At 39.2% G+C, this 13,414-nt stretch overlaps 1 protein-coding gene across 1 annotated transcript; it reads right to left on the bottom strand.

The window, feature by feature from the left end:
- Positions 1-822: 822 nt before the first annotated feature.
- Positions 823-13,143, bottom strand: ENTPD3 (ectonucleoside triphosphate diphosphohydrolase 3; the record flags this gene model as incomplete). The annotated part of the gene is made up of 8 exons (XM_010193157.1): positions 823-1,056; positions 4,064-4,201; positions 5,212-5,322; positions 5,420-5,692; positions 6,112-6,342; positions 8,390-8,549; positions 9,299-9,449; positions 13,026-13,143. Coding segments are annotated over 8 exons (1,416 nt in total), but the record flags the coding sequence as incomplete, so codon positions are not given.
- Between the last annotated feature and the right edge of the window lie 271 nt (positions 13,144-13,414).

Raw genomic sequence — 13,414 nt, 5'->3', positions numbered from 1 at the left:
TTGCTGTGAAAGTTAGAGAGAAGTACCCTGAAAACTCTAATGGCTTCTGGCAGTAACAGTGAGACATTTAAATTTAGGTTCAGTTATTAAAGCGTGAAAGCATTTTGTTCCATCTTCAAAGCAAATGTTACGTACCATAGCAAAGCCCTTCTGAGATCTCCATGGTACCAAAAGATATAGCTCAATTTTAAGACAGGCTTGAAAGTCCTGAGAGGTGTTGGCAGTTTATTACAACTTTATGAAGTGGGGATCAAGCAGTTTGGAACAGCAATAAAAAATAATTCATAAAATAAAATCCCAGCTGCTCCTTTCAGTTTCTGTCACTACCCAGTGCTTGTTCCAGTTTCAGAAATTAGATTATTTGAGGGCTTTTATTGTCAGCACTGCACACAAGAACATTTACCATGTTCCTGCCTCCCACAGTTCCTACTGACTTGTTTAATTTTTATCTCAAACAACCATTGCCATGATCAAATCCATCACCACTTGATTTTACCAGTTAGCACGGAGTTAATGAACACAGAAATAATACATACCTGGCAGGAAAAGGCTATTAATCCCTTATCAATCAAAGTGACATGTCTGCCCATGTTTTCTCTGCTGCACACTGGACAAACTCATTTAACAGAAAAAATTGCCAAAATTTTCAAAAGCATTCCAGTTCACCATATCACAGATTTCTTTGTGTCTCTTTTCGCTGTTTATGCTTCTGGTCCTGAAGTCTTTTTGCCTATCTTTATTTCACCTTCCATTTTTCAAAAATAAAGTCCTACTTAACTTGATAGCACTCTAAAATTTTTATTTTGTCTTCAGAAAGTTCATTCATTCTGGAATAAATACATGTTCAACACGACTAATGTTCTTCCGATTACGTGATACAATACACAGGTAAAGAAGGAAGAGAAGACACAACGATGCCATAGCCGTGAGGAAGACGAGGAGCCCAGCAAACAAAGAAGGTTTCAGAGGTAACTGGATCAGCTTGCCTTCTGCTGGAATCATGTTTGTGAGGCTTAACATGTACCCGAGTGACCATGCTATACTGCTGTTACCAACCTGAAATAAAGACAGAAGAGTCCTATTCCCGTGGACTTTTCAGGCAAAGAAAAGAGGTTCCAAAAGCTCAACTGCTGATGCTGGCAACTGGTCTTTATGTTAGCAAGGAGAAAACTTCAGTGGAGTATACAAAGAAGATGCAGAACCATTTTATATTACCCTTTTTTGTAGTTCCAGAGGACACTAATAAAGTTGGCCACTGAGCTAAAGAAGTGAGACACAGGTATTAGATAAATGGGCACAAAGTTGTGTGGTATATATGCAGACAACCAGTTAATGGGATTTTCTGTGCAAAAAGCCCCACACTTAAAAAAAATCTGCACTACTGTGCTAATTGTTATAATTAACCCCTGATCTTAGCCAAATTCTAGGATGTTATTTAGACAAGACAGTCCCACTGACATGGACAAAGAGGAGGCCAGGGTAAAGTCCCCAAAGCAGGAACTCTATCTTTTGTTCCATGCTTGGTTTTAGCCTGCAAATGAAATAGCACTAGGCTCTTCCATTTAAAAGATAAGCATAAGTGGAAAATTACTTAGGAATAGATGAAACAAAAGCAAAGGGGGTGTGTTTGTATTTGCTCCATGGACGTCCTGCTTTGCTGTCTTTCCCAGCTTCTAATTCAAGCAGAGTTTATCAATTTTCCACTACCTTTTTTGATCATCATCCTGCCATACCTTGTCCTCCTCTCACATTCCCAAGCTCCAATATTTGTTTGCCTATTTATATAAAACATATAAATACACATTGCTGCCTTCTACAAATCAAACTACGACTTCAAAAAAATAATAATCTATTGTTAAATGAAGTGAAAAAATAAGGGGGGGAGGTGCATTTCAAGACAAATCAGTGGAAGTCATGAAACAAGGTAGCCTAGAGGGCCAACTACAAGATACGTATTTGGTTTACACTCTGGCATAGGTTGTTTGCTCTTTCAGAGGACTTGCACCACCTTCAAATCACTCCAGGTAGTTCCAGGGTATACTACAGGACAGACAAAGCTGCAGTTGTGTTCTACAACCAACCAGCTCTCCCAAATTCATCTGGCTTTCCATCGTTATTACATGTCATCCCACTCTGCACCTACAGGAGTGAATTTGCCTCAATGGCTGCCTATAAGTAGTCTGCTTTAATTAGGGAAAGCAAATTTGGGAAACCAAACCTCTTTGGTTATTCTTGTATAAAAAGCATAGTGATAAAGTTAAGGGATTAACTTTACTAAATTATTTAATATCTTAACGAACAGTTTTTAGCAGTCAGCTACTGGTTGTAGGAAATTATAAAAGCCTATAATATTTGGTCCTTTTTGTAGCTGTGTATATCCTAATGCCTTTTGTTTAACTGATAAATGTAAAGCAACAGGAACTGGAATACAACAGATGCACAAAGAGATAAGATAAAGTTAGTTTTTCATTGCCAAGAGAAGGGAAACCCTCTCATTATGAGGTTTAGAACTTTTGTAAATCATCTAGCTCTAGATCTCACCCCGCTCTTACTATTGGGTTAAGGTTCTTTTCACTGGCTGTGTTCACTAATTAAAAGGAAATATAGCATAGGCTATAATACTCCACCCTTCACTCAGAGAAACTGTGCTGTTATCTCTGGGGTAGCTTAACTGACCAGTTAACATGAGATCTTATTATCTTAGTAGGGGCAGATCTAATTAAGAGAATGTAGTTTTTCCTTTTGAAGTTTCATGATTACCCTAGTGCAAGATCTAGGTAACAAAGGTGTAATTTTAAGTAAGCCTTTTGGGTTTTCATTTTGCTCAGTATTTTTAGAGTCTTGGCTAAATACGGAAAAATATTCCTGTGTTTAGGTCCTCCTATCTGCTGAGGACAATACAATATATTTATATGTAAATACCAAGACAAATCCACACCCCAACAGGTCCAGATTAAGATCCCAATTGAAGCTCTATGCTTAATAGAACCAGTAGAAGAGTTAAACCCTGCACATTCCTCCAGAGCTGCTAATGGTTGCCCACTAGAGGACAGAATAAGGGAAGAAAATCCTACTTGAATGCTTAGTGCCCCAGTGATAAAACTGTTCAGAAAACATTGGTTATGATTTCTCATTTACCACTTGCCAGCATACCCTGCATTTAAGAATACTGCATGAAGATCTACAACCTATTCTTTAGTTGGTTTTGCATGCAAGTGCTGAAGCATTTCCAAACTGTACAGAGACTGACAGACACTTTGGGACAAGGTTTTAGAATACGGCTCTGTTCAGTAGCAGAGAGGAAAGGATGGCGTCAAAAAACGCTGTTGGGACCACACTTCCTCATGTAACAGCCAAGCTTAGATAGCGGCCATGCCTGATTTGGAAGCAAGGATTTCTTAGCAGTAGCTTTAGAATGGGGATGTACAATTTCATTCCAAGTACTCTGTTGATTAGGAGAAAAATTTAGGTCAGGGAAGAGAGAAATGCAGCTGTTACACATATGTAAGCCTTTTCTCTCTGTCAGCTGAAAGCCAATACCCCATCAATATACATTCTTATTCCAGAACTGGATAGCAGCACAGATGGATGTGCCAGCTGAGGATGAAAACTGCCCCAGTTGCTTCATCACCACTCACTGATGACAAACCAGCTCTGCCAGTTCCCACAAGGCTTTGCCAGCAGACAGAAAATCAGTTCTCCTGTCCCCCTCAGCAGGGTTAGTTACAATTTACCTTCACTGGCGAGGTGTTTCAGGCAACTGCCTAGAGCAAGCTACTACTTTAACAAACTGGGGTAAGGTTTAAAACACAATTATTTGCTCCTTTCTTAAAGCTCTTCAAAATAATCTAGGTGGCATCTCCAAATTGTGCTGCAACCTCTGGAACCAGGCTGATATTGCTAACGAGGCTTGAAAAGTGGCTGCGTCTTATGCCAAACATTTGAAAATCATTCACAAGGACCATTTACAGCCATTATACTTTTGTAGGCTGCTGCATCTTCTGTCTCCTTCTAAACCCCTTCGGATTAAAATAACAGTTAAAAGAAAATTATTATTACTCACCTCCTTTTGAAAATGTATCTGCGGCCAAGTTTCTGCATCAAAGTTGTAACCATGTACAAGCAAGTAATAGATGAAATTAGCTGAAAAACAGTAGGATCTAGTATATGTTTCTTCAATTTTAGGCAGCATAAACTGGAGCTGAAAGCAGAAGTTTTTTAAAAAACATATAAATTATGAAAAATAAATCCTTTTGGTTTTTATAACTAAGAATACTTTGGATTCTAATTTGAATTTATAAGCATATTTTCAGAAATACCTGAACATCACCGTGTACACATACAGACAGATCAAGCAAGATGGAAAAATGAAGAACTGCTGGGTGAAAGTTGTTTGGAAAAGGTCATGGATTGCCAGATGGGAACAATTTGCTTTTCTTAGCATAACTAATAGCAAAAAATATGAGACTATACCTTTCCCTCAGATGAACTTTATAAGGACAATAATGGAAAAAAATCAATTTGCCTTCCACCAGTAAAAAATTTTCAGGCAGAAGTGCTGATTCCACCTCATGAGCTCCAATCACACTGCACTGGCTCTGTGCTGCTGTGCACTCACAGATAATGTAGGATAAAACTGATAAGAACTAACTGCTTTGAATATATAGTGATAATGCTGATAATGTGTGTGACTGAAGTGTGTTGCTAATGAACGTCAGTCTAGCAGAGTTTTGGTCTAAAATTTAAACTGCCCTGTTCTATCAGCCTTCTAAAATCTTCTGTCGGGGCAAGCTCTAATCCTCTGGAACGCATCAATTTACACCCACATATATTCAGTTGCAACACCCTTAACTATCTTTGTGGCATCTCAGCTTTTTATCAAAGATAAAAAGAGGAAAGTGCACACACTGCTTGGCCACATTTCAATATAGGCCAGAAACTCAGCTTAGAATCATGGGCAATGAAATTTCCAAACCTAGTGCAAATTTTAAGCATGCTAGAAATACTATATGGTTTGAAGCACAGTGGGAAAACAAATGTTCAGTTTGATACAGACGTTCTGAAAAGTTCTGAATACTTGTCCAGTCCATATTCTTTTTAGATCTCATTTTAGAAATACAAAAAATAAAAACCAAAACAAAATTAAAAAAACAAACAAAAAAAAACCCAAAAAAACCCCCAAAAAAACCCAACAACAGATAACCCACTTACCTCTGCCCAGCTCTGGGAGCAGAAAAACCACATACTTGAATTGAAGTCAGCTAGGGAAAAGTGCCCAGATAAATTCAGAGCATTAATTGTATAGTAGAATCCTGAGAAAGCCTATAGAAAAGGAGTAGATGACAGCCCTGTTATTTTTAGAACTACAGAAATTGAAAGCAAGCAAGTTCAAAAAGAAATGCTGTGTTTGCAAACCTACCACAAAACTCCCTTTAACTTTTGGCTGATGTATTCCATTAAATGGGCAGTCTTCTGTGTCTCTGCAAGCAGTGAAGTTAAACAATAAAGAAACCATCTCCTGACACAGACCTGGGTCTCCTGTTCCATAGAAGTTCACAAGTTGGCTTGGGTAGTAATTTGCTGGTTTCAAAGACTGTGTACAAAGGCTGCCAGAGACGTACTTCATCGTTAATGCAGTATTATAATTCTGAGGGTAACATGGATTAGCCACGTTGGAACTGGTGTTTGCTTTCTGGAAAAAAAACCCCAAACAAACCCAAAATCAAAAGCAAGAAAGACCTAATTTGACAGGATTTCTTTTTAATTCTACAGGAATCTTTTTAAACCATATATGTGTGTATTTTTGTTCTCTTTGTCATAGCTGATCAGTACAACATTGCTGACCACTGTAATTCATAGAAACTCCTTTCTCAAAAAAAATTGTCAGCAAGATCATCAAAACACTTACAGGACTTTTTATCAAATGGTACAAAACTCTCACTGATTTTTAACAAACATAAAGATCTTTGATTGAAACCTAAATGCATTTGTCCACAACTAAGCACAACAGAAGTTCTTATTGAGGTCTCCAAACTCCACCAAGCCTAAGAACCTGCTCAGACAATTACTGAACACCTGCAAGAGCAACACAGCAAAGGATCTTAAACAGACCTGGAGCAGCAACGCTAAAAGCCTTTTCTCAGCTTCATCTCTCCCGTAGCACTGGAAGCTGTGAGTGTAGACATCGTAGTTGTAACCATACAATTTCACTTGCAAGGTGCGATTGAAGTTCTCCTGAGAGTCCTCTGGGATAAATGAAATTTGAGTGGAGGCTCCTCCAAGATCCAGTGCACCTGTAGTCTCCTTTCGGTAAGGATGGACCCATGTCCTCCAAAGGTTTCTCTACATGTGAAAATAAAAACAAGGCTAATTAGAAATATCATCTGCTTGTTCTCCCTTCAAGCTCTTCTACTCTTAACTTTGAGATTTTCCTCTCCTCTTTGTCCTGCACCCTTTCCAAAAAACCTTAGCTCTGAGGAAAACATGCAGACGTATTTTACATAAGAGGGATGTCACAGAATATTATCTTGAAAGAGGGAAAAAGGAATGCAGCATAGCTTTCAACTCAAAGGATAGCAAAATGACCAAAGCACAGGACTTGCCAGATCAGTATCTGTACTAGAATGCAGGGAACTGAAGTCCAGGTACCCATGAGATCTTGAACAAATCTGGATGCTAACAGTATGAAGATTTGCTTGTTTCAAGGCAAGAAGAATTATTAAAGGAAGAGAATGTTAAGAGATCACACAGAAAAAAGAGTCAAAATAGAATGAAAACCACAGAAAAGTCAAATGAAAGCTACATCAAAGTCAAAAGAACAAGGACTCCTAATCTAAACATTTTCTAAACTGAAACTGCAGTGGCAATAAATCTGATCCATCCAACTGTCATTTTTCCCTATTACCTGAGACATTCCCCAAATTCTGTATTTGAACTACACAGTCACAGTGCAGAATATGGATGCTGTATTATTACCTATGTATATTTACCGTAGTACTATTTACTGAGCATGATGATATGAATGTATACACAAGAAGGGAAAAGAAACGTTATGGGCTAGCAAAAATACTCACAAGGAAATGATTCCCATTAACAGCCCCTAGCAGAATTTGTCTCGGCCCATTGCCAAATGAATGGTGAAAAGTTTCTCTCTCCTACTAGTGATATTCCACATGTAGGTCTTCACACAACTATGCTAAACTGGCTTCACAGCATCTTGCAGTCCCTTCAGTAGTCCTTATGAATCTGTCTATGGAATTTGATATTTGGATTATTAAAATTAATGTGCTGGAAGACTGACACCACCCTCAAGTTCATGGTGTCATTTTTGGTGCATGAAATGCACGCAATAGAAAAACTCTTCCAAAACATCTGATTCCAATACTGTTTCTCTTAACTTTGCAAGCATCAACACCACATTCAACATGAGCTGTCACTCAGATCACCAGCAATTAATTCCTGCTTATTAATTGCCATGATCTGACAGGAACCATTCAATCAGGACAGCTAACAATACGCAACTGTTATTGAATTTTTTTTCAACCTAGCAAGACTATCTGGAAAAAATGCAGTTAATGCTAAGGGAAGCACACTGCTGCCATGAATGCAGATGAGCAGTTGCTGATCATCTTGGTATAGCTTTTACTGGGAATGAAATTATACTGAATGTCTACATATAAAAAGGGACCTTCCAACACATTTGACTCCCTCTCTGCTATGAGGCTTTTGCCTGACACTATTTTGATTTCAATGATGGCATAAGTATCTTTATATTGGTATCACTTTGCAGAAAACCTGACAGTTGGTATCACACCCCACTGCTCCTAGCCTGCAGCTTCTCAGCAGTATTGGAATTAACTGTATATCAGTGATTTCTGGCTCAGCTGAGGCACAGTTCACCACATCAACTTAACCGCCTTCACTGCTTCAGTCTTGTCTGTTCAAGACAAGAGAGCCAATGCTGCCAAACAATTTGGTGACCTCTAAGCTGTGCAGATCCTTCACCAGTAGAGCTGCAGGGACAGCAACGACTTGAGGAAATCACAGAAAAGCAAAAGAAAACATCGTTGGTTGGCACCACTGCCAAGACAATCAACACCTGTCACACTTAACACACCAATTTTAGAGCAATGCAACTTCTGTTTCTAGGTAACGCATCTGATGTCATTTAGGGAAGAGCCCTGTTTTGTCGATCAAGAATTTTACTTTTGCTATGTCACATTCCTGTAACATTATGATTGCTTTATTCTATTACTGCTGCAAAAAGACCCTGTTATATATTTCAGTGCAAAACAGAAATTACAGCTATGATGTTTTAACAGGCATGTCCTCTCAAACGTTTCATTTATAAGAAAGAAATAGTGAAAAGCATGCAGTTTTTTCCACACACCTCTAAGAAATTGCCCATTAAATAGTTGGCTGTTATCCATCCATACACCCCTTCCTCTGGCCCAGTTATGATTTGCGCACCCCTAAATTCAAAAGGTTGTGCTCTGAAGTAGTTTTGAATGCTTGCAAGGACTTCATTGGCTGCCGTTTCATTTTGCAACCTAAGTAATTCACAAAACATGAGACACTGAGCATCTGGAAAGGCAATTTCATGTTTATTGTTCACTGACTAGCAATTCAAGAAAAATCCTACAATCACCTAATAAAAACCAGATACTGTTTCCCCAGAGGGGAAGGTTATGATAGGGAACAGTCAAGTATCCAGCATCATTTCAGCAAGCAACTTCCCCACTATGTACAAACTTTGCTCTTTATCATACAAGTTAGTGGGTGTTTTGTTTCTTATCTATATACTTTTCTTTTTTGCGAACTGAGTCCTTCTATGACAGCTGCTGGTTAAAACAGTCCTGGAGCCTTTCTTCCACCTCTGTTTAGCCACAGAACAAACAAAAAGCCAGTTTGTGCCAGGGCTAAAGCCACAGACAGACCCCAGAAGTCACATTACACCACATTTACACTAAAAAAATTCTGCAATGTCTAGCTTTAATCTGCCTTTGCTGCCCACAGATGCACAAACATTATTTGTTTACTTAACACTGAATTTTAAGACAGATACAGAAGAGAAAATTAAACTCCTGCTCTGTCCAAAATAAAGCAAGCATTTCTTTTCTGTATGGCATAACAGAGGAATTTTATAGAGCCCCACTTTCCCAGTCAAAAAAGTTAATTAAATTAAATTGGCTGGGCTCCATTTCCTTTTGAGATGGCCAATTTCCAATACATTTTTCACGTTCTGTTTACACAGACTGCTATGCTGATATACATAGAGGAGTTCAAGTTTCTGCCATACCTCAGCAGTCTCATGCCAGCTGTAGCCCCCAAATAAACAGAAGTGTTTTTATGCAGATGCACTGGTATTCTCTCCTTGACTTTATTCAGACAGTCATCAAAGAGTTTGGCAAGAGCTCCAGGGTTACTCTCATAGCTGGATATACCAGGGCCTAAAAGAGAACAAACAGATTGATTTCATTCTGCTTTGCCAACTACAAATAAGCCCAATTAGCAAACAGGTGTTAAGAGAAAGAGATTTCCCCCTTCCCTCCTGTAATTGCAGAGAACGATAGGATAGCTGAAAACTACGAGTGCTTAAGGAATAAACAATGTAGTGACTGTCTCAGCTGTGTGAGACAGAGAAGATACTTGCAAACTGCTCGCCTCTGTGTATACATATACACCTGCAGTACCATACCTAGAGTAAGACATACTGTGTAACTCTAACACCACAATGACAGCAGTGCTATACTCATAGGTTTACTTATGGCAAATGCTGTAGGAAATAGCATGTCTGATGGATGTAAAATTTCTCTGATCTGCTAAAGTATAGAAAATCCCACCTTCCATGACCTAAGACAAAGATTTCCTAATCTGCTTTGTCACAACTCTCATGGATACGATGGCTCTTCGACAGCTCACTGCTCTCAACTGAAAATAAAATAAAGAAGCTTCTGCAAGGAACTGTTGGTGAAGTTTCAAGATACACACAAATAGCTCTTGAAGTCATGGAGGTCCAAGTCTAGGCTGGAGCATGAGCTACTAAGTATCTCACAGCTTTCCAAATTTCCAAAGCCTTCAAATAACAGGAATGAGAGTTATAACGTGCTGCATAAGGCATAACTATTTGAACAACTAACATCAAAGTCTTTCCTCCCTTGCTCAACACTCCAAGGAGCAGCAGGACCTCAACTTGTTCAGGCTACACTTGGGTGCGAATAAAAACATTCCTTACTAAAATTTCTCAGCTGAGGAAGTTGCACAGGGAGAAATCCAGGCATTCCCATAAAGTCATTGCCCCACAAAGAACAACTCCGCCAGAACTCCATCCAGTTCTCCTGTAACAGCCATCTCTCTCACACCTGATCCCAAGCTGAGCAAAACATGGCTCTTACAGAGTTAAAATGAGAAACCATTTCTGTTTGGCCCCATTGCAGTGACGAAAACAAGAAAAAATATGTAAGACTTCACAGACTCCACACCACCACTCCCTTTTCCACAGTAGGAACTTAAACATAAACATTATCATGTCATCATTAGACATTCACACCCCTGGTTTGGAGTAAGACTTTCTAAAAGACTTATGCCTAGGCAGGCCTGAAGCTGGAAGGAATGCTGTTACCAGAGGAAAACAGAGCAGCAACTGCTGTTTTACATCCTCAGCAGCTGCTGTTGCCTCACACTCCTTTCGTGGCAGCAACTCCCATCTCCCAGTGTTCAGACAGAGCAGGTCACAAAGCAGTGACCATTTTGTTCTAAACAACTGCCTGCTTTGCTGATAGTTAGAGCCTGACCAGGACAGATTAACGATAACACTATATGCAATGGGTTTTGATCTGGGGCTGGCTCCTGCACATAAGGGCAGAGGTACCTAACAAAGGTAGAAATGAAATCATAAAACCACCACAGAACTCACAGAGCAGTTGCTCATTTGACTTTCAAGTTCAGTAGGTATGTGAAAATCTGCCTCTCAGTATGCCCAGAAAGCATCCCCCAATTTAAGTGCTTAAAGCTATGGTTAGAGAGGACCTAAAGAAACATTGACAGATGTGTTCACCACTGCTGCTCACAGCTTAGCTGGGGACCACTCCCATGAGCCCTCTGTCTCCTCCAGTTCAGAGTCACCCACAACTGGAGCAGTGAACCTTGGTGATTTCGTACACCGGAGGATGAGGAGTACTTTGGCTGACCATGGTTAAGGCCCCTCTGGACCTGAACAGTTTATAGCAATTTGGACTCCTCCATTTTGCAAATTTTTTTATTCCCTGGAGGTAAAACAAAATCTAAACCAATTAAAACAAATTCACAAAGTACTCCTCTGTCATTTTTCAAGGAGAAGAATAATGCTATTTCTCTGTGCATTCTTCTCACACAAGAATTCCTAAAGGCAACATTCCTAATGAGTCAAGACATAAGCTAGCAGAGTGTATCCCCTACATCAGCAGGCTGACTGCTGCTCCTGCAGTCTGCAAGGACACACCATCAGAACGTGACAGTGCATTACTTCTGTGCACATTACACTTGCTTTCCTTTCCTTGTTCTAAAATTGCTATAATGTCCACACACATATTTAACGCTCAAGACTGAAATGTTGGTGCTGTTAAGAAACCATTGCCTTCTACTCATCTCCTAGTTACTCAGGAACCTCTATGGCTACATTTCTGTCACCTGTTTTCCGACACAAAAAGGAATGTGAGATTTTACATGATTGGGACTGAGAGAAAAGGAAAGGGAAAAATTATCTTAGAATGCCACAGTTATTATCAGAAATCAACAAAATCTGCACTGAGACTTGCCCAACCTTCTCCCAGCTTGCACACCCAAACAAGCCCACTAAACAAAGCAGTACTGCTGAAGTCAGTATCTGAGAGGATAATCTAAACCTCATTTAACTCACAGTAGTGAAATTTATGAAGCTTGGCTTCCTGCAGAAATCCCTTATGGACTAGCTGCTCTTTAGTAATGTGGATTTTTCTTCTCTGCCTGGCCACCTGACCTCACCAAAATTCCACACATTTTGTATCTTTGAAAGATTAGTCAAGTTTCACTGAAGTTGACTTAAGAGATTCAAAAGCTCTTATGCAGGAATCCACAAGCTATTAGAACATACACTTAACCATACCAGAGTGTGAACAAAAGTCAGTCTGGTCTAGCATCCTCTCTGAGAGGAATCAATGCAAAATCTCAGACAAAAGACAAGGCAGGTAGCCAGTGGTACTTGTCATGGGACACCTTCTAGCAGTTCACAACTACAGGTCTTCCTGAGCCAAAGGCCAGACCTGAATATTTGATACAACTATAACATCCTGTCAGAAGCAGTTCTGCAATTTAGCTATTTTACTTGATAATCTTATTAGAAGCTCCCTAGTTCTACAGTATGCAGAAGTTATCCCCTGTTCACCTTCTGCATGCCTTTCATAATTTCCTAATTTCACTTTGGTTGCCTCTTTTCAAGTGTTACAGAACAATTCTAGATGAACTACATAAGCCTTGTTTCTCTAGGAAACCTGACTCAAACAGCAGAGATTTTTTTAAACATCACTAAGACTTCTTGAAAATAGAAACTAATTTGTCAAACTTGTATAGCACAGCTGACACCCACTTTTGCCTCCATCAAAATCAACAGCTAACATCCAACAAGGGCTAGATCCGAATCCTTCTCAAAAATCTTTTATTCCAAGCTATTTAAAAATATATTTTATACTTTCCTTTTAAAAGAAATTATTTCAAGGCACAAGGACTAAACATTTACAAGGCCTGATTCTCTGTAGATCAAATTTTATCTGTACTAATCATGCACTGCAATGGAGTAAATAAAATTTAGTTATCATTTCCTCTCTCTATTGCAGATTAGAGCACTCTGCTTTATCAGTAGGAGAAGGACTGATGCTGACAGATACAGAGTCTTAACAGTTCTTGCTCCCCAGCACTGAAAAGATAACATAGCGCAAAAAAACCAGTATAAACTTCCAGATAATCTCTTCTTGGAGGCTAGAAAGAAATAAGTAATTTTCACTTGTGCTCACCTTTCACATTGCACTTGAAGGTTTGACTTACTACTCCTGTGTCATTTTCTTTTTCTGCTGGCCATTCGTAGACATAGACTGTAGTCCGAGAGGATCCAGCATCAAGGACTATGCCATACTGGGAAGAAAAAAATAACACATTAGATCAAGAAACAAACAGTGACAGCTTAAAGGCCCATATGCAGCTGTACTTCTTTGCTCCATCAAGCACTATAGAAAATGTATGCACAGTATATTTACAAGAGTGATTAATTCTAGTGTTAGGCACTTAGGCATGGTTCCAACAGCCAAGCACTGAACAAATCTGGCTGCAAAACAAAGAACATACTATGTATCTTCAATAACAAATTCAGTGGGGATGGAGAATCACAGAATCACAGAACGTTAGG

This window comes from Mesitornis unicolor, unplaced genomic scaffold, assembly GCF_000695765.1.
Source record: "Mesitornis unicolor isolate BGI_N332 unplaced genomic scaffold, ASM69576v1 Scaffold54819, whole genome shotgun sequence".
Classification (NCBI taxonomy): Eukaryota; Metazoa; Chordata; class Aves; order Mesitornithiformes; family Mesitornithidae; genus Mesitornis; species Mesitornis unicolor.
The sequence above is the reverse complement of the archived record's forward strand: the minus strand, read 5'-3'. Positions and strand labels throughout refer to the sequence as shown.